Source organism: Neovison vison, chromosome 1 (assembly GCF_020171115.1).
Source record: "Neovison vison isolate M4711 chromosome 1, ASM_NN_V1, whole genome shotgun sequence".
NCBI lineage: Eukaryota > Metazoa > Chordata > Mammalia > Carnivora > Mustelidae > Neogale > Neogale vison.
In genome coordinates, this window is record NC_058091.1 from 230142632 (window position 1) to 230161939 (window position 19308).

A 19308-nucleotide genomic window follows, 5' to 3' on the forward strand; every position below is an offset into this window, starting at 1 on the left:
GCCTCAAGACAATCCTGTACCACAGGACTTGGCATAATGACTTGAACTTGCAGGATTTACTTCTGTGGGCTACCTGTGACTTGTTAGTAAATATTTCTGCGTACTTGCTTAAAGTAGTTCGGTGTGGATATGGATCTGTCGGGAGTTAGACTTACTTCTCCCAATGAAGAGCGAATGGCCAGAAGGCACGTGTTAAGGATAGGTATATCTGTTAAGCCTTGTCCTCCCTTCTCCATCCGTCCACTTGCCTATAGGACTAGTTTTCTTTTTGACCATAAGCAAAAGTTTGGCCTTTTGGGGTGGAAGAAGAGTTTTTGAGACTCGGTTCAGGGCCTCTGATATACTGTTTTGCTCTTCCACAGGTCTATCAAGTGTGTACCCCTGGGTCATCCCCTGGACTATTTCGTAATTAACAACTCTTAGGATTGTTCTAATTTTGGGGGTACATGCACGGTTTATATTTTATGAACGTCTCCTCTGAATTGCGCAAGTCTCTTCAAATTCTTTGCCTTGATGATCTTTTTGTCCGTTCTTCTGTATGTCACTATCTCTGAAAGCCTGTATGGCAAATGACCACTTCCACCAGCTACTCCAAGAGCCAAGATATGCCGGTCTGCCCCTTCCATTCCTCAGGTCTCTTCGAGGAAACTGCAAAGTGCGTGGTCGCTGTCCTCTCATTCTGGACTGACCCGGCCGTCCATCAGTCACTTCTCCCATTTTCCAGGGATTTCTCTTGTCCGTCAGTCTACTGCATCGATCACCTTCTTTCTTTCTCACTTGGGGACGTCCGTCGAGTTGTCCCTCCACGTCTCCTGCCCGCCTCCTCCACGTCCTACCAGACTAGAGTGTCCGTCCAGCGATTCTCCGCTGCCCCGGCCGGCTCTTCGGCCTCGATTGCCTGGACGTGGGTCCGTCCCATGCCCGAGTTTCCATTCGTCCCCCACTTGCCTCCAATTCGGCAGGAACTTTACTCCTAGCCGAAAGGCGAAGGGCGGGTGAGCGCCGGTGCGCATCGGCCGGTCCGCAGGGGGCGCGGGGTGCGGCGTGGGGCTCCCGGCAGGGTGGGCGTGCGAGCGGGCCGGGGGCGTCGTGGGCCGCCCTGCCCTATAAGGGGCCGAGCCGCCTCCGCCGCCGGGCGGGTGCCGGGCGGACCGCGGCGGCGGCGGCGGCGGCGGCGGCTGCGATTGGCTCAGGCGCCCCATCCGGGGACTGGGCTCGGCGCTGCTCGTTCGCCCTAAAGGTACCAATATGGCGGAGGTGAGCAGAGAAACCGGGCAGGAGCGGCCGGGCTACAGCGGGCGCCCAGCGGCGCCCGGCGCCTCTGGAGCCGCTCTGGGAGACCCGGGCCCCTTCCCGCGGCTCCACGGAGGGCGGCGCGGCGGGACGGGGGCTGCGGGGAGGCAACGGGCCGTGGCGGGGCCGGCCGGGGGGCGGGAGCGGGCGCGGGAGCGGTCTGCCTCCGGGACTAGGCCGCGGCGGCTCCGGCCCCGAGCCGGCTGCGCGACGGGGCCGGACCGGAGGTGGCGACCGGCGGCAGCGAGCCTCGGCCTGGGGACGGCGCCGTGCCGTGCTCCAGGGTAGCTGACGCGGGCCGCCGGAGCCTCCGCGCCGCTTTCTAGGGCCAGGGTGGGTGGAAACCGGCCGAGCTCCCCCCCACTCCGCGGCCGGATTGCAAGGCGGGGAGCGGGCTGCGCCACTGTCCTACGGGAGGAGTGCTCTGTGCCCCCGGCCCACTGGGTCCGGGCTGCGGCGCCAAGGAGCTTTCTCTCTCCACTTTGCTCCGGGCACCGAGGCAAGCGGGATGTACGGTCGCCGGGCTTCGCGGTAGGCGAGCGGGACTCCTCGCCCCGCAGCCCTGGAGGTGCGGGAACCCCTGGGTGTAAAGGGGGCAATCCAAGACTCTCGACCTTATATCTAGGGGCTCTCGGTAACCCCACTTTCTTCTGGCCTGAAGGAGGGAGGCAGGGCTAGCAAAGCTGCCCCGGCCGTGTCCCCCGGGACTGGTGATCTGGGGGGAGGGGGTGGCGCAGCAGGAGCCCCTTCGGCTGGAGCTCGCTGGGGTGAGGGGCTCGCTGGCGGGCCTAAGGAGAGACTGAACACCCTGGAAGGAACTAGCATCTCTGGGACTGAGGGGCCGCGCCTCCAGTTTCGGGAGAGAGAATGGGGGGTTTGCGCTTTGGTTTGGGGGCGGGTGTCCAGTTTCGAGCTGGCCTACGCACAGGTCCGAGGACAGCCTCGGAATTGGGGCTCTCGGGCCTCAGGGGTAGACTAGGTGATCGGAGGACGATTCCCTTCCAGGAAAGGGTCTTGCTTTGGAAGGTGGTGTTTGGGTCCGTGGAGAGCCGAGTGGGATGGGGGACTCCGCGATGCCGGGGAGTGGGGACCGATGCCGTGAGTCGACTGCTCTGGGTTTTGCTTCTCCGCTTTGTAACTTGCTGAGCTCCAAAGAGCGGCTTGGAGTTGCCTCTTAGACTCTGGGCTTCGTCCCGGGTCTGCGAGTTTGCACACTGGGGACTCGGGGAGGAAGGCGAGGCAGCCAAGAGGGGCCCGAAAGGGGCTGGGAGCGATTGGAGCGAAGCTACGTCTTGTACTTTTGGCAGCTGCGGAGGAGCTCTGGGCTCCGCCTCCTCTGCGCCCTGTTGCCGGCGCTGCCTCTTCCCCCCTCGGCTGCGCGATCTAACCGCACGTTTTCTTCTCTCTCCTAGGCTTCTTTTGGAAGTTCGAGCCCAGGTTTGTCCTATTTTCTTACCTCTTGATGGGTCCCAAAGGGTAATGGGGGGGGGAGTGGCTCAGAGATATATTACTAAAGGTTTTTGCACAAAAAATTGTCCTGCGAGTTTTTTCATTTGTTTTTTAGAGTTTCAGCGTACATTTTGGTAATTAAGTTGTTTGAGGACAGAGAAGTTACACTTTTCTTTTTTTTTTCTTGCATGTTTAAAAAAATAGCTTGTTACAAAGCTGCTAACAGACAAGTGTTCTTTTTAGTAATATATCTTTAGTTATCGCATACCGGTTTTTTTCTCCAAGCCTGAAACAGTTAATCCCGAATTAACTTTCCACTAACTTTTCCAGATTAGTTTAGGTTTTAATTTTTTTTTTTTTCCAAGAAATCAGCTCTTTAATTTGTTGAAACTTTGGGATTGCTTACATCGCTTCGTAACTAGCCATGACTCCCCATCTCGCCTTATTTTGTCTCCTAAATTTTTTCATAATTGAGAAATGACTATAGATTTATTGAAATTGGAACTTGAGTGTTAGGTAAAGCTACCCACCTTAAAAGAAACATAGAATTACAAGTTTGTCACGTGAAAGTGGTGATACAGAATTTTTGAGGTGAGACAACCTTAGATGATCTAGTCGTGTTTAACCTTTTAGAAATGGGAAACATTGTCAGGTTCTGATGAAAGCAAGGGACTGTCTCCTGAACTGTCTATGTAGCATTATTGCATACAGTTTAGGGTTTCTGGCTCCCTTGAATACCATAATGGAGAGGACAGTTTTGTTTCAGTTTCTCACCCCCTTTCCAGCCCTTTTTTGGCTGTCTCTTTTCCCTCTAATAGTCTCCAGGAAAAGTATCTCTGAACTACTCCAAGTCCTTACTTTACACTTGAGAAGACTTTTAAATAACTCTACTGAGAGTCACCTAGTTAATAGAGTCTGTAAAAGCTCCCTAATCTTCCCTTGCAGCATGTTGCCTTAGTGAACAGCCCATTTCCTTACGTATTACTTTGTGTATTTAGTTGACTTTTAAGGTCTCACTTGATTATCCTTCAAGGTATTAGAAAATAATTAGTCACAGAGTAGAAGAAATTTGTGGTTATTTTTTAAATAGCTGTCTATATCTTTACATTTAAAAGATTGTTTTAAAAAGTTTTTCTAATTTTTAGACAAACATTTCTTTGTCATAACTGATTTCAGGAAAAGAGTATTTATATACATGATGCCAAACATCTGGATGATAATGGAATTTTTCCATTTTGCATCACTGTCTGCTTTTAAGAAGTTGCAATCCAAATAAAGAGCAAGAAGACATTGTGGCTTTGGTGTTTAAACAAACTTTTATAACCTGTTTTTAATCACTTAGCCAATTTTCAAGAAAATTTTAGAACTTAGAAGAGGCTCTTGAGGTCATATAAGCCAACACTATGCATTTCACAAATGAAAAACTGGACTTGGGCCCAGAAAGTTTAAATGACTTGCCTCAGGTCTCAGCAGGCCAGGGACAAAGGCAGGAGTAGATCCTTAGGCCCTTTGATTTCTGGCCCTTAACTGAATACCTTCCACTTTAAGAGGGAAGAGCACAGTGACCAGTGATATGGGAATTACAAAAGAGGACAGGGTTCTGCCTTAAAGAGGTAGAAGAGTTACCATCTATTTCATCCCTGAGACTTTGGGTACCACAGGGGTTTCCAGAAATTCCTCAAAATAGGAAATTGATAATGGTGGATGATCTGCTTTTGAGCTCTTCAGTAACTATTCATTTTTCTCCTTAAAATTAAGTTAAACCGTCTGTATTTCAACAGGTTTGAAAATGAACTGATACTATCTTTCAACATTAAAAAAAAAACACCATAATGTAAGCTTCCTAAATAATTGAGTTCCACAGAAATTGTGTTATTTTTAGGACTAATTAGAGTTCTCCAAACTTAGAAACAAGATCATGGAATTACGTCTGTATTTTTTCTCACAGTGAAAAATCTTTGCAGTAGGTCAGTACTTTGGGATGATCTCATACTGTCCTTAAATGTTTGAAATTCAAAATATTAAATAGCTTTATTAAAAACAGACTAAACTTTTCATGTTAGATGTATTTCCTTCCACTTTCCCCTTCCTCTACCCCAAGATTCTGGTACTTCTTTGCTTCCCTGCTCCTATGTTAACTGGTCTAATTGAATTAGATACTAGAGAAAACCAGAGAAAACTCTGTTTTTCATAGATTCAGTTTCATTCTCTTGGGATTGTGAATTTTACTCATTTCTCAACTTCTTTTTCAGAGTATCCTGTAGACTTCACATTTGCCTTAGAAAAGCATTGCAATTTCATAAACCAGTATGAATTGGCCAGAACAAATTGCATCTTTCAAAAACCTATTGATACGATTTTTCTATATTTCCTTCACATTATTTTAAAAACTAATTACCTTATTAGTCGTCCAAAGAAAAGCATGCTCTTATAATTTAATGCCTGTGTGGAGAGTTTGAAATACAGTTCTGGACATGAAAAGTGACACACTACTTTTAGAGACCGATTAGCTGTATAGTTGCTTTTCAAAAACTTGAATTTTTTCCTATGAACCCGATTTCTATTGTGTTTTGTACCTTTGAGGGTTGTAAGTAGGGTAACATATATATTCTCTTTGCTTGAAGTATTGAGCTTTAGCGTATAACAGTTTCTTATGAAATCTTCCATTAACAAATAGTCTGTCATTTTTCTGTTGCTTTTAGACAAATGCATTAAACTGACAAGTTTGACTTTTAGAACATTTATTTTTAGGACTCCTCTGTTTAAATCATTTTGCTGCCAATATAGGTTCTGTTCTCATGGACTGGACTTTTATTAACATGTTTTTAAATTACTCTGCCTTGTTCTTTTGCTGATATAGATATCTTTTCAGAACTATATGGTCTTTATAACCTGTTAAGTATATAGTAAATGCATTTAATAAAGCTCACACATAAACATTAAAAGGAAGTGGCAGAAGAACACAAATTATTTTTTCTTGTAAGTAGTGTTGTGAATATGTAAAGTGACTCAGTTTGTTTCATTCCAGTTGGGTCTTTGTCTTCTGAGGATCATGATTTTGACCCTACTGCTGAGATGTTGGTTCATGACTATGATGATGAAAGAACTCTTGAAGAAGAGGAAATGATGGATGAGGGTAAAAACTTCAGTTCTGAAATTGAAGACTTGGAAAAGGTAAAGGATTTTACTTTCATATTTTAATAACAAACTTAGAGTAAAGATTTTGATATTGTATTATATATTATTTTACCATCTACCTGAGATAAAAACAGGTTCAGCGTCTTTGTTTTTGACCTTTTATGGACTGTCACTGATTTTCTCATTATTTTGAAGGAAAGCCTAATAAGTAAATTTTCACTTAATCTTTAAAAATTATTTTATAGCTCTTAATCTAATTTTTAAGTATTTGAGGCACAGTGAAGTAGGTATGTGTTGTCATCTTACAGATGAGAATCTTACATAATGAGATATAGAGAACTGTGGGTCCTAGACTTGTTGCTGAATTGTAGTCCAGCCCAGTGCATTAAACCACATTATTCTACTGAGGGTAACACTTGAGTTTAATTAAACACCGCAGTGGATACAGGGAGAAGTCTCTTCCTTTTTTTTTTTTTTAAAGATTTTATTTATTTATTTGATAGAGAGAGATCACAAGTAGGCAAAGAGACAGGCAGAGAGAGAGAGAGGGAAGTAGGCTCCCTGCTGAGTAGAGAGCCCAATGCAGGACTCAATCCCAGGACCCTGAGATCATGGCCTGAGCCGAAGGCAGTGGCTTAACCCACTGAGCCACCCAGGCACCCCAGAAGTCTCTTCCTTTAAATAGCTTGTAATCTGGTAGAATACTGAAAGAATGTTGAAAGAGAAAAAGTTTTACTCTATTTTTTTTTTTTACGATTTTTTGAGAGAGAGAGAGAGAGAGACAGCGAGAGAGGGAACACAAGCAGGGGGAATGGGAGGGAGAGGCAGGCTTCCCATTGAGAGGGGTGCCTGATGTGGGGCTTGGTCACAGGACCCTGTGGGATCATGACCTGAGCTGAGGCTGATGCTTAATGACTGATTAAAAAATAGAGTAGGGGCGCCTGAGCCACTCAGGTGCCCTACTCTGTTTTTAATTGTAAAATATGTCCCATTTTCCACCCCTCAGTCATCTTTTAAATAATGTCCCATTTTCCACCCCTCAGTCATCTTTTAAAAAGTTGGCAATAATAGTAGTTTGTAACTTCTTAAACCTAAAATCAATAGAGATGGAAATGAACTGGATTTTATTTATTTTATTTTTTTAAGATTTTATTTATTAATTTGACAGGGATCAGAAGTAGGCAGAGAGGCAGGCAGAGAGAGAGAGAGAGAGAGAGAGGAGGAAGCAGGCTCCCCAGGAGCAGAGAGCCCGATGTGGGGCTCCATTCCAGGACCCTGGGATCATGACCTGAGCCGAAGGCAGAGGCTTTAACCCACTGAGCCCCCCAGGTGCCCCAAACTGGATTTTAAACACATATTTATACCAGGACTATAGAGAGAGGTCTCCATAGGGGTGATTTGAAAAAATGTTGGATAATTATCTATAAATTAATCTTATTTGCACATTTCTGATCAGCTCAGAATAACAAAAGCTTTCAGGAATAATATTAAATAATAATAATCCTTTGTTTTTTTTTAAGATTTTATTTATTTATTTGACAGATCACAAGTAGGCAGAGAGGCAGGCATAGAAAGTTGGGGAAGGAGGCTCCCTGTCAAGCAGAGAACCCGATTCAGGATTCGGGACCAGATCCCAGGACCCTGAGATCATGACCTGGGTCGCAGGTAGAGGCTTAACCCACTGAGCCACCCAGGCGCCCAATCCTTTGAGTTTTTATACCTCTTTTTCTTCACGAAGACAAGACACATTCTTTTCTTTTTTTTCCTGTTTTTTTTTTAATATCTTATTTATTCTATCAATATCAAAAGAGGTGGTTTAATATCACCATTTTTTTTTTTTTAAAGATTTTATTTATTTATTTGAGAGAGAGAGACAGTGAGAGAGAGCATGAGCGAGGAGAAGGTCAGAGAGCGAAGCAGACTCCCCATGGAGCTGGGAGCCTGATGTGGGACTCGATCCCGGGACTCCAGGATCACGCCCTGAGCCGAAGGCAGTCGTCCAACCAACTGAGCCACCCAGGCGTCCCCATTTTTTTTTTTTTTAATTTCTAAAAATTTTTTTTTACTTTTTAGTAAACATATAATGTATTATTAGCTCCAGGGGTACAGGGACAAGACATATTCTTATATAATCTCTTCTGCTGTCTTTGTAAGGCAGAGATGAATTCTTATTGCAAAACTTCCTTCATGTTCATATACAGGGAAATAGAGGCAGTCTTGAGGATCTAGATCCCAGGCTTGCTCTGGTAGACCTGAAAATTTCTAAACGTGTTCATTCACTTGACAAATTAACCCAAAAAAATTGCTGTTAGATTTAATCATTTAAAAAAAAAAACAAACCAATGTATAGCTAAACAGATTTGAGAATATGGAGATAAAATGGTTGGGAAATAATTAAGAAAAGTTTAGGGTATTGCTGCTCCTTTCAGGGGTGATGATTAAATGGTGTCTTTTGATAAGAAAAGATGTCCAAGAGTCTTGAGCTCTGCCTTGGCTTTATTCAGGCACTTCCTTCCCAGCTCTTATGATGGGTAGCCTAGAATAACTGAGAATTATAATCCAGCTAACATTATCTCTCTGTCGGGGCGCCTGGGTGGCTCAGTGGGTTAAAGCCTCTCCCTTTGGCTCAGGTCATGGTCCCAGGGTCCTGGGATCGAGCCCTGCATTGGGCTCTCTGCTCAGCAGGGAGCCTGCTTCCCTCCGCCCCGCCTGCCTCTCTGCCTGCTTGTGATCTCTCTCTCTCTCTGTCAAATAAATATAATCTTAAAAAAACAAAACAAAACATTATTTCTCTGTCAAATAAATAAAAATCTTAAAAAAATAAACACTGGCAATTAATTTTTTGCTTTGTAGTGGTATCTATCACTGAATTTGATAATTCAGAAAAATTAGGTCTTTATTTCAACTTTTCTGTACTTGGACAGTTTTGCTTCTTGGCATTTTATGACATTTTTGGAAATTTCAGAAAACTATAAGTGATCTTTTTTTTTTTTTTTTTAAGATTTTATTTATTTATTTATTTATTTGACAGAGAAAGAGAGAGAGAGAGATCACAAGTGGGCAGAGAGGCAGGCAGAGAGAGGGGGAAGCAGGCTCCCCGCCAGGCAGAGGGCCTGATGTGGGGCTCGATCCCAGGACCCTGGGATCATGACCTGAGCCAAAGGCAGAGGCTTAACCCACTGAGCCACCTAGGTGCCCCACTACAGGTGATCTTTAAACAGATTCAAGTGAAGACCTAAGAACTATGTCTCCACTTAGAAGCCTAATCATTCTCTTATGGAACAATGGACAAGAGGAGCTATTTCTAAGAGTGACTGCCCACTTCCTCTGAACTATAACTCTTATCTGTGGTAAAGCTTAACTATGTAGATGTGGTCTCTATTCTTTGTTGATGTTTAATGAAATGAGAAATTGAATAAACAGCAGATAAAGTCACAAATACAAAGAGTAAAGATCATTTATAGAAGAAATTTAAAATTATTTCTATATCATTTAAAGTACTCTTGTTAATCTTTTATTATTGGAATACTGATTTAGGTGTTCTTACCTGTTCACAGTCTTAGGGGCTTGATGTTAATGTTTGATTTTAGAAATTACAAGTAGTTTTTATATTTGTTGTAAACTTGATAGTTTATAGACTATAAATATGGCTGTATTTTAGTGCTTACAGATTTTTGGTACAGTATGTATTAAAAATAAGAGATAAAAACAGATTTTGTATAGTAGAACTTTGGTATAGAGAATACATTTTGTGACTAGATATATGTTATGAAACATATAAAATAAGGTTTACATTGTGTCTTACTATAGTTTATTCATGTTACTGTTTTATGAAGTTTTAATTTAATAGTCTCCAGCTATAACTTTTAGAGAATTTCTTTACAATAATTTGTAGATTTCTCACTTGATATTCATTGTGAAACGAGAAAGTAAAAATCACCTTTTCTTCCACTTACACTTTGGTATAGATCCTTCCTGTTTTGTGGGTTTTTTTTTTATTAAGTTTTTAAAACTACAGGTATACTGTTTTTGCAATGCACATTTTAAGATATTAGACTGGTGTTATATGAAAATTGTTCTACACTTCACTTAGACAATTTCTTTTGATCAATCCAGGAACACCATCAGGTGTATCAGGTAAGTATTAGCATTATTTCCTTGGTTAAGAGTCCTTGTTGATTGTGAAATCTACAGATGTAGAAATAATATAGATGGGGCAGGGAGGAACAATACTATGGGAGATGTGTACATTGGTAGTGGGATGCATCCTGATTTCTGGTATGTGAGGTTATGCATCATAGGATCAAGGAAATTATGATACTTTTTTGTACAGTTGAAGAAATGTAGGTGAGAGGAGTTAGGTGATTTGCCTACAGTAACGGTTAGCAGTTAGTCCTCTGCCTCTAGATTTTATATTCTTCTGATACAAAACCTTTGAGTTAGAAAATAGTTCATTTATAAGGATGACTAGACTCAAATACACCCCTTAAAGTTTAGGGTCAATGAAATGCCTGAGAAAAAGGAGAAAAATCTTCCACCTGGGATAAGGTGCTGGATCAAACTTCTAAGCTGTTAGATCTAGCCACACAGATCTCAGAGATGGAGATTTACTCATTCCATTTTTTAAAAAAAACTTTTGTGCTTCAGAGGGTTAAGTCCTTTATTAATAGGTCTAATAGAAACCTCATTTGTGAAGTGTTACAGAGATTGGATTCACCTTTCCTAGTTTTGCTACACAAGTTTTAGTACAAGTAATTTCTATATTTTAGCATCCCCTCCCTTTAGGTAACTAGTGTCATTCCTTGAATGTGTCGGTGAAGTTCCACTAAGATAGTCACCATCTTCCTCAATACATGATCATACTTTTGTCTTTATAGAGAAAGTAGGGTTTTCATGAGTCACTACCTGGAATCACCTGTGTACCCCACACATACAAATTTAACTTTTAAACTCATTCTTTCTTCTCCCCCTACTGTCCCAAGAGTATATGCCACATCCTAGGCTAACTCGTAATTCCATCCCTCCCGCCCTGAGCCTGTTCTTCCCACTTATTCTTTTATTTCAGTATAGAAAATCCTACTCATATGTTTCCTAAATTTGGGAGAAATTTTTTTTAACCCTGTGTTGCCTTTAGTGATTCTTGTTTTATAGTGTGTATACTTTCTCCCTACATTCAGTCCATTCAGAGTACCTTCTCCCCTCCATCAGTTCAGCTTTGTTTCTCCCAATAGGCTGTAGGGTCACCAATAATTCCTGCTTGACAGGTACAGAGAATTCCTGTCTCTCTTTATTTTCACTTGATTTTTCTTTGATATTTGGCCTAAGTGACTGTCTCTGGTATCCACACTTGCTTCTTCCTTAGCTTATGTAATTCTGCTTTCTCTTAGTTCTCCTCTCTGGTATCTCCCTCTTTTGTATTTATGGGCCATTCTTTCTTTGCCCGCATTTTAATTGATGGCATTTCCCAGAGTTCTAGCTTTTGTCTTCTCACTCTATATGCCTTTTCTGGGTGACCTCATTCAAGCCCATTGCGTCACCTTTGCCTTGAATTGTTATTTACCCCCCATTGTCCACCTTCAAGTTTGTCTGATGTTTCTGTCTCATAACAGTACTATAGGTATTTAGCCTTCGCGGGTCAGAAACCGGCAATCCATTTAGACTCCTCTGTCACTTTGATTCATTTTATCAAGTAGGTAAAGAAATAAATTCTTTTCTCTTAATTTCACTCAGATAATACCCTTCCTTAATTGGGGCTCTCATTCTTCTACTCCCCCCTAGAATGTTATTTTCAAAATGTATATTGTACTTAAAATTTTTCAGACATAGCCCATCATCTTCTAGGGTGATGTATCTGGAAGTTCTTCTGATACTCCCTTCTCTTTTCTGTCTGTCCTCTCACCTTTGGCTTTAGGTATCATCTAGATGCTAACAAATGCCAGATTTATATCTCTAGCCCATCCTGATCTGTGAACACTAGGCTGCTGGCCAACTTAACTCTTCTACTTAGATGTTTCATAGTCCTCTCCAACTTAACTTTTGTCTTCTGCAGAACTCTTGTTTCCTTCAGAAACCCTTCCTTCAGTCCTTTGTTTTTGTTTTTTTTTCCAAAGGTTTTATTATTTGACAGAGAGAGAGAGAGAGCACAAGCAGGGGGAGCAGCCGGCAGAGGGAGAAGGAGAAGGGCTCCCCTCTGAGCAGGAAGCCCAATGTGGGACTCAGTCCCAGGACTCTGGGATCATGATCTGAGCTGAAGGCTCGTTTAACTTACTGGGCCACCCAAGCACCCCTTCTTCAGTCCTTTCTATCTCAATAAAAGTTACCACTTTTACTCAAATAGAGTTGCTTAAATAGAAATCTGGAGAGGCATTGTTTTCATTCCCACATCCAGGAGCTCATTTCATTCCACCTTAGAATATATATCATCTATTTACTTTTCTCCATGTTTATATCCTATCTTAATCCATCATGGAACCCTTAGGTGGTCTCCCTGCTTTTCTCTTCTCTCTCCATCTCCTCAACCTTTTCCTTATGTAACTCCCCAACATTTAAGAAAAAATAAAGTCATGGCACTCCTCCTTCACCCCCCCCCCTTTTTTTTTTTTAGTTTTCATTCACTTCCCATTGCCCTGGGAGTAAAGGGCACTCTCTATCTTCCCTTTGACCTTGTGAAAGTATACATTATTCTGTATTTCAGGACCCTGTTTATTTCCTTTGGATTCATCATAATTGACAGTTTTGTATTTGGGTATTGTCATTATCCCCCGCCACCCTCTTCCCCTACCACCCTGGTCCCCCAGACTGTGCACTGTAGAAGGGCAAGACCTCTTTTTCATACCAGCACTTGGTACAGTGGCTTACTGGTACCCAGTAACTGCTCAGTCGGTGTTTCTTATGACACACCAGAAGGCCCTAGTACATAGCTCTCATCTGTCGAATGATGCTTAGCTTGGTCTTTGCCCCCTATGTGGCACCTCCCTAATCTCATGTATGCCATTATTCCTACAGTTTAGTTCTTCACTTCTCTTATCTATCAATGTATCTACCATTTTTGGAATTGATTATTGCAGTCACCACATTGTATTGTAATTGTTAACTTACCGGTTTCTTCCATCAAGACTGAACTCATTGAGAGCAGGGATTTTCTATAAATCTCTGTATCTATAGCTAGCAACCTCTGCATAGTACCTAGAACCCAGTAAATGCTGTGTTGATGGAAAGGTGGACTATTAGTGTATGATGCATGAAAATTGACATAGAAACTTTGAGGTTTTGAAGAAGTACTACAGACAGGTGCGACGCAACGCAATCTCCTCTTAGAACTGATATGAGCCAAAGGGAATGGGCTGCATGGAATCTGCAAGGAGCAGGGTTAGAGAGACTGAATCTGGTTCTGGGCACATTTGAGGGGTTCTTTTCTTTGGTTTGAGAGAAGAATAATTGATGAGGTTTCCTCATGGCATGGATGACCTTCCAACTCCATTTCTGCTGACTCCATGCTACTAAAACAGCTTTTTAACTGATTTCAATCCCAAGCTGAAAGGATTTCATGAGTGACATGTTTGGTATGGTCACTGGAAAGGCATAGGTCTCCTACTGCAAATTTACAAAGTCAAATTCTGTTATAAACCTTATTCTAAGTTCATTTAGCATGAATCTGTTTGAATCAGGCACAGTGAAAAATACAAGTTCTAGACCTGTAAAGGTGAAAGTCAGATTCTTGGGTACCTCCCTGAGCCTGGCAGGCAGTATGTTTCTAGAAATCACAAATGGCTCATTTCAACTCACTTTGTGATCTGCTGAGGACATGTTTTACATACTCCACTTTAGCATTTTCATGCTTTTGCTTCATTACTTTGGCATTTTGCCTTAAAGGGAAAACTAAACCTATAGGCAAGCTTAATGAATTTCTTAATAGATGAGCATAAATATTTCCTAAAATGTTGAGCAGATTAATCTAATCTATAGATATATATTTTGTATTTATATATTTAAATAATTATGAATAGTTGTATACACTTTAGTAGTTGAATTTTTGAAAAGGTGATACACCACTTATTTTCAGATGGATTAGTTGGGGGAAAAGTGTACCAAAATGTGGCATAGCATAGGTATTCATAACATAGGAAGCACTGCAGCCAAAGTATTTACTTTTATCAAAGCATTGCTGCAAGTAAGTGAACTGGCACTGGGATTTGAACCCAGAACTAAACCTCTGTTTTGTCACCTCTAAGATGGTGCAATGATACTAACTTCATTAGGTGTTTATAAGATAGAAACTTAAAACAGTTGTACAGAGTACAGATAAAGTGTTAGTAATATAAAAGGATAATTTTGAATAGTAATGTATAAGTATTATTAGTATTAGTGTATAATGTATAAGTATTATTAGTATTAGTGATTGCTTAGCAGTGATTGCCCTTCAGCTATCATCTAATTAACATGAAGAGTAAACCAAGTGATCAGTTGTTAAGTCCAAGGAAACAAGCTGAATATTACATGAAGTTATTGATTGATTAATTGTGACTTCTTTCAAGGTAAATCTTTATACTAATGTGAATGTTTTAAAAAAAAAGATCACTAAAGCAAATATTTGAGGAATTTTTTAAAGAGTAAAATGCTGCTGGAAATAAAAATGAAGATATTAATCATTAGGGTTTTTGTTAATATATTAATAATACTCTTAAGTGTTTGAGCCCGTTTTCTAGCAATAGTACAAAAAGAACAACTAAAATTTGGCTTTGGTATGATACTGCTGTTTTTTTGAAAATGTGTTTTATGAACATTAATGGCATCACAGTTTATCTGTGCTTCTGTATTGTGACATCTACTGAGCTTATGTTTGTGTCCTGGCTTGAATAGGAAGGAAACATGCCTCTAGAAGATTTACTGGCATTCTATGGCTATGAACCTACAATTCCAGCAGTGGCAAATTCCAGTGCAAATAGCTCCCCAAGTGAACTTGCTGATGAACTACCAGACATGACACTAGACAAAGTGAGTACAGGCGTTTAGTGAGTTGGGGGAAATTGGAGGGGGAGACAAACTATGAGAGACTGTGGACTCTGAGAAACAAACTGAGGGTCTTAGGGGGTGGTGGGGTATGGGTGAGCCTGGTGGTGGGTATTATGGAGGGCATGTATTGCATAGAGCACTGGGTATGGTGCATAAACAATGAATTTTTGGAACACTGAAAAAAAAATAAGATAAAATTTTTTAAAAAAAGAAAAATTCCAGATTTATTACCATTGGATGTTTTTATTAGTTTCCTTTTAACTGAAAGCATTTTATGTTTCTGAAATGTAAATTTCTTATTGACCCATTGCTCTTTATCATTATTGTGACCGATTTAAATATTGTTTGGTTTTGATTACACTGCTTCAAAAGTGTTAATGGCTTCTTAATACTTCGTATGTTTGAGTGTTCTCCCATAAAGTTTATCTTTCCTATGTTGACGTATTGTATCTAAACTTAGATTTTGCCCTGTTTTTGATCTTCTGAACTCTTGGATCTATTGATTAATAAATCCCCTCCAGAAGCCTTCAAACCAAGCTGGCTTAGATGTGGCATGGTTGGAGAGAAGTTCTGTTTTCTTGGGCTCTGTGAGTGGCAGCAGCCACAGCAGCCAAGGTCTTGGTGATATATCTGTAACATTGTTGGTTGCAGGGAAGGCATAGTCCCTGCTGAGGAAAGTTCATACAGCCACAGTCTCTGCTAACTTTCTATGGTCTCTGGAAAGCTTTCCTTGCCTTTCAGATCTCAGACAGGGAGAGGAATCCACATCTTGGAACCTCTTCCTGTGAGTTTTGTTGTTCCCCTTTTTCAGTCAAATGTGGTATTAATGTACCACATCTTAATGACTGCAGTCACCCAGGAAATATTGAGTGCCTACTATGTACCAGAACACAGATGACTATATCCTTAGATAAAAGTTAATTCAAACCTGTTTCTTTTAAAATTATATCACTAGTCAGAGTTTTTCATTGGTTAGATTTTTTTTTTTAATTATTGGAGAATTTTTTGGTTTTGTTTATTTATATTAGTAGAAAGTGAGTTTAATTTTTACTCACATAGAAATAAGATGATTTTTGGGGTGCCTGGGTGGCTCAGTCATTAAGTGTCTGCCTTTGGCGCAGGTCATGATCCCCGGGTCCTGGGATCGAGCCCTGCATCAGGCTTCCTGCTTGGCAGGAAGCCTGCTTCTCCCTCCCCACTCCCCTTACTTGAGTTCCCTCTCTTGTTGTGTCTCTCTCTATCAATAAATAACATCTTAAAAAAAAAAAGATTATTTTTGTTGTAAATTCACTAAAAATTAGCCTGCAGGTTCAGATAAGCTTTCTGCTCCTCTGTGAGTTAGGCAGACTTAATCTGTTAATAAATATTATACATAGTTAAGTACCAAGTGTTATTAAGTATTTATATACATGAAGTAAATTATAGGAGCATTTCATACTTACTTTTCTCAAAACTAAGGGACTTTAAACAAGTTTTTTGTTTTTTTTTTAAAGATTTTATTTATTTATGTGACAGACAGAGATTACAAGCAGGCAGAGAGGCAGGCAGAGAGAGGGGAGGAAGCAGGCTCCCCGCTGAGTAGAGAGCCCGATGCGGGGCTCGATCCCAGGACTCTGAGATCCTGACCTGAGCCGAAGGCAGCGGCTTAACCCACTGAGCCACCCAGGCGCCCCTCAACAAGTTTTTAATTGTATCATAATACATAGTGTTTATAAATAGTATGAAGTTGATGAAGTATTATTCTTTTTTTAAATGAAAAATTTTTTTTATGAGATGTAGTAATTTCTAACTCCAGCACTGCATTCTTATTCTTATAGGAGGAAATAGCAAAAGACCTATTGTCAGGTGATGATGAGGAAACTCAGTCTTCTGCCGATGACCTGACACCATCTGTGACTTCCCATGAAACTTCCGATTTCTTCCCTAGGCCTTTACGATGTAAGAAACTCAGTCGTTACTGATTAATAGTAGCACCGATGCTCTGGCTCAAGTATGTTTTATGGCATTCACTAGTTTGTCAGACATAAAACAAAACAACAAAAGAGTTCGTCAAAATATTCTAAGTGTTTTACTTAATGGAAATATAATTCTGTTATAATCCAAATACGATTGTAACTTTTTATTGGGGTAAAGTTGAACTAATATGTTGTTTTAAAACTTAAAACATTTGGTTAGTTTTGCAAAGCTGTCTATTTTCTTTCCCAAGATTCATCTGTTGCTATGGTAACCAATCTTAGTTCTTCAACCATGAAATTTTATGGACATTTCTTGGACTTGTTTTAGAAGGCCCTTTACTCTCCTGGTTTTGAAAACCATCAGATGCTCAATAAGTATTATTTATCTTTTTAGTGATTTAATTCTTTTTTCTTCTTTTTAGTTCTTGGTGTTACCCCTTAATGTATATCAGTAATATTTAAAACGTCTTTGAAGTAAAATAATTTCTTACCTATAGTCTTGCTTATTTTTTTAGGTATTTTGATCATAGAAGAACTACCCACTTAACAAATAAATGCAAATACACATACAGTTGTATGTGCGCAAAAACAGTTTTGATGGACTTAATATGCACCTCTTTGTTTGTGTCCCATTCTGGGTTAGCATAAAAGAACTCTACTGCTTTCTGTTTTTTTTAAAGGTGAACATAGTGGTTTTCCTTTGCCTTCGGAAACTGTTTGACAGTAGACCAAAAAAATCTTAAGGATACTATACACTTTCTTAGTATTTTCAGTGTCTTGTTTTGACTAGTGTTAAAATGTAAATAGTACAATAAGTTGAGTATATTTGTGCTGATCTCATTCATTCAACAGATTTTTTATAAAATACCATGTGCCAGGGACATGTGCTGCAAAAACAAGCAGTAAAACTCTTTTTAAAATTTGATTTTTTTTTTTTTTTAGCAAATACTACATGTGATGGGGATAAGGAATCAGAAGTTGAAGATGTTGAAACAGACAGCGGTAACTCACCTGAAGATTTGAGGAAAGTAAGTTGAGTTACCATCATAATAACTTAGTGGATAGTTTGGACTAAAGTAGCTTTTAAAAACATTTCTGAAGTAACAAGATAATTTTGCTGTTGTGAGATGAAAGTTCTTTCAACTTGTAGTAACTCATTAATGAGTTGGAACTGGTTTTTTCAGTGTATTTTTAATAAGTTGTTTTTACTTCTGAATTTTCTTGTAGGAAATAATGATTGGTTTACAGTATCAGGCAGAGATTCCCCCTTACCTTGGAGAGTATGATGGTGATGAGAAAGGTAAGATTCTTGGTTTTGATTTTGATACTATTTGGTAGGTCAAACTATCCCTTAATATGTTTGTTTATTTGTTTATATATCAACCTAGGGAGTATACATCATTTTGGGGGGAAGATTTTATTTATTTATTAGAGAAAGAGAGAATGTGCAAGTAGGGGGAACTGCAGAGGGAGAGGGAGAAGCAGACTCCCCACCAAGACAGGAGGCCATTGTGGGGCTCAATCCCAGGATCATGACTGGAGCCAAAGGCAGATGCTTAACCAACTGAGCAACCAAGGTGCCCTCAGCCTTGGCAGTGTAGAGATAGATTTGGAGTCAGTGAAAGTTTAGGCCTGACTCAGGAATAATATATCAAAATTAACAGATTTAGAGAACCAGTTCTGTCTTTATACAGTACTTCTTAGCCCTACGGGTATGCTAAGGCACCAGGTAAAGTCATGGAATGCCTCTGCAGGTACATCTGATTGACCTACATCCCACTCTAGTAGAAGTGGGTAGAATCTTACAACCTGAGATAATGAGCACATTAGAGATAAAATGGTCTTGCAAAGAAAACTCTTGATGAATAAAGACTCTAGAAGAAATTCTTCTGTACAAGCCCTGAAAGAGAAGGTGATAGAACAATTCTGTTTCTTTTTTTGTACACCCCTACTTAAGTGTAATTGGTTTTTCTTCACATTTTTGGTAGATCCCAGTTATAATTGGTTCTGAAAATACGGTGGAAAATAAAAATACAGATACATTTCCCTAGCTGAACTTGGGAAGCCTGGAGATTTGACTGTGCACATTTGACTTTCCCTAAGGAGTCAGTTTGTCCCTGTGACATCATGGGGCCAGAGCAGCACAGCGACACAACTCTTCCTGAGTTTTTCTTTTTCCCTTTGCTCTGTTAGGTTATCCTTCATTTAAAGGAAGGGAAGAAGGTGCCTCGTTAGCGCAGTAGGTAGCGCATCAGTCTCATAAAGGAAGGGAAGATGGGCTACCCTAAGGTTGTTACCATTGGCAGCTTCAGTAACAATATTTTTCTAAATTGCTCTCAAAATGCTGTTGTCTCAGGGAAGCAAAAACAGTAGTTGATCTTGAGATGGCCCAGCCTCTCCATCCCCCCGCCCAAATGACACACCCTTGAAGTCAAGAACATGCTCAGCCACTGTCAGTTCT

The 19308-nt window shown here is 40.5% G+C and overlaps 1 protein-coding gene across 2 annotated transcripts in view; it reads left to right on the forward strand.

Annotated features, from left to right (window-relative positions):
* The first annotated feature begins 1240 nt into the window (after positions 1–1240).
* MIER3 (MIER family member 3) overlaps positions 1241–19308 on the forward strand; it is a 33951-nt gene continuing 15883 nt past the window's right edge. For both annotated transcript variants that reach the window (XM_044224462.1, XM_044224472.1), the window contains exons 1-7: positions 1241–1257; positions 2706–2730; positions 5771–5916; positions 14740–14874; positions 16710–16830; positions 17790–17875; positions 18075–18147. In XM_044224462.1, coding sequence (XP_044080397.1) covers positions 1249–1257; positions 2706–2730; positions 5771–5916; positions 14740–14874; positions 16710–16830; positions 17790–17875; positions 18075–18147 — 595 coding nt within the window. In that variant the 5' untranslated portion in view covers positions 1241–1248. The remainder of the gene's footprint in view (positions 1258–2705; positions 2731–5770; positions 5917–14739; positions 14875–16709; positions 16831–17789; positions 17876–18074; positions 18148–19308) is intronic.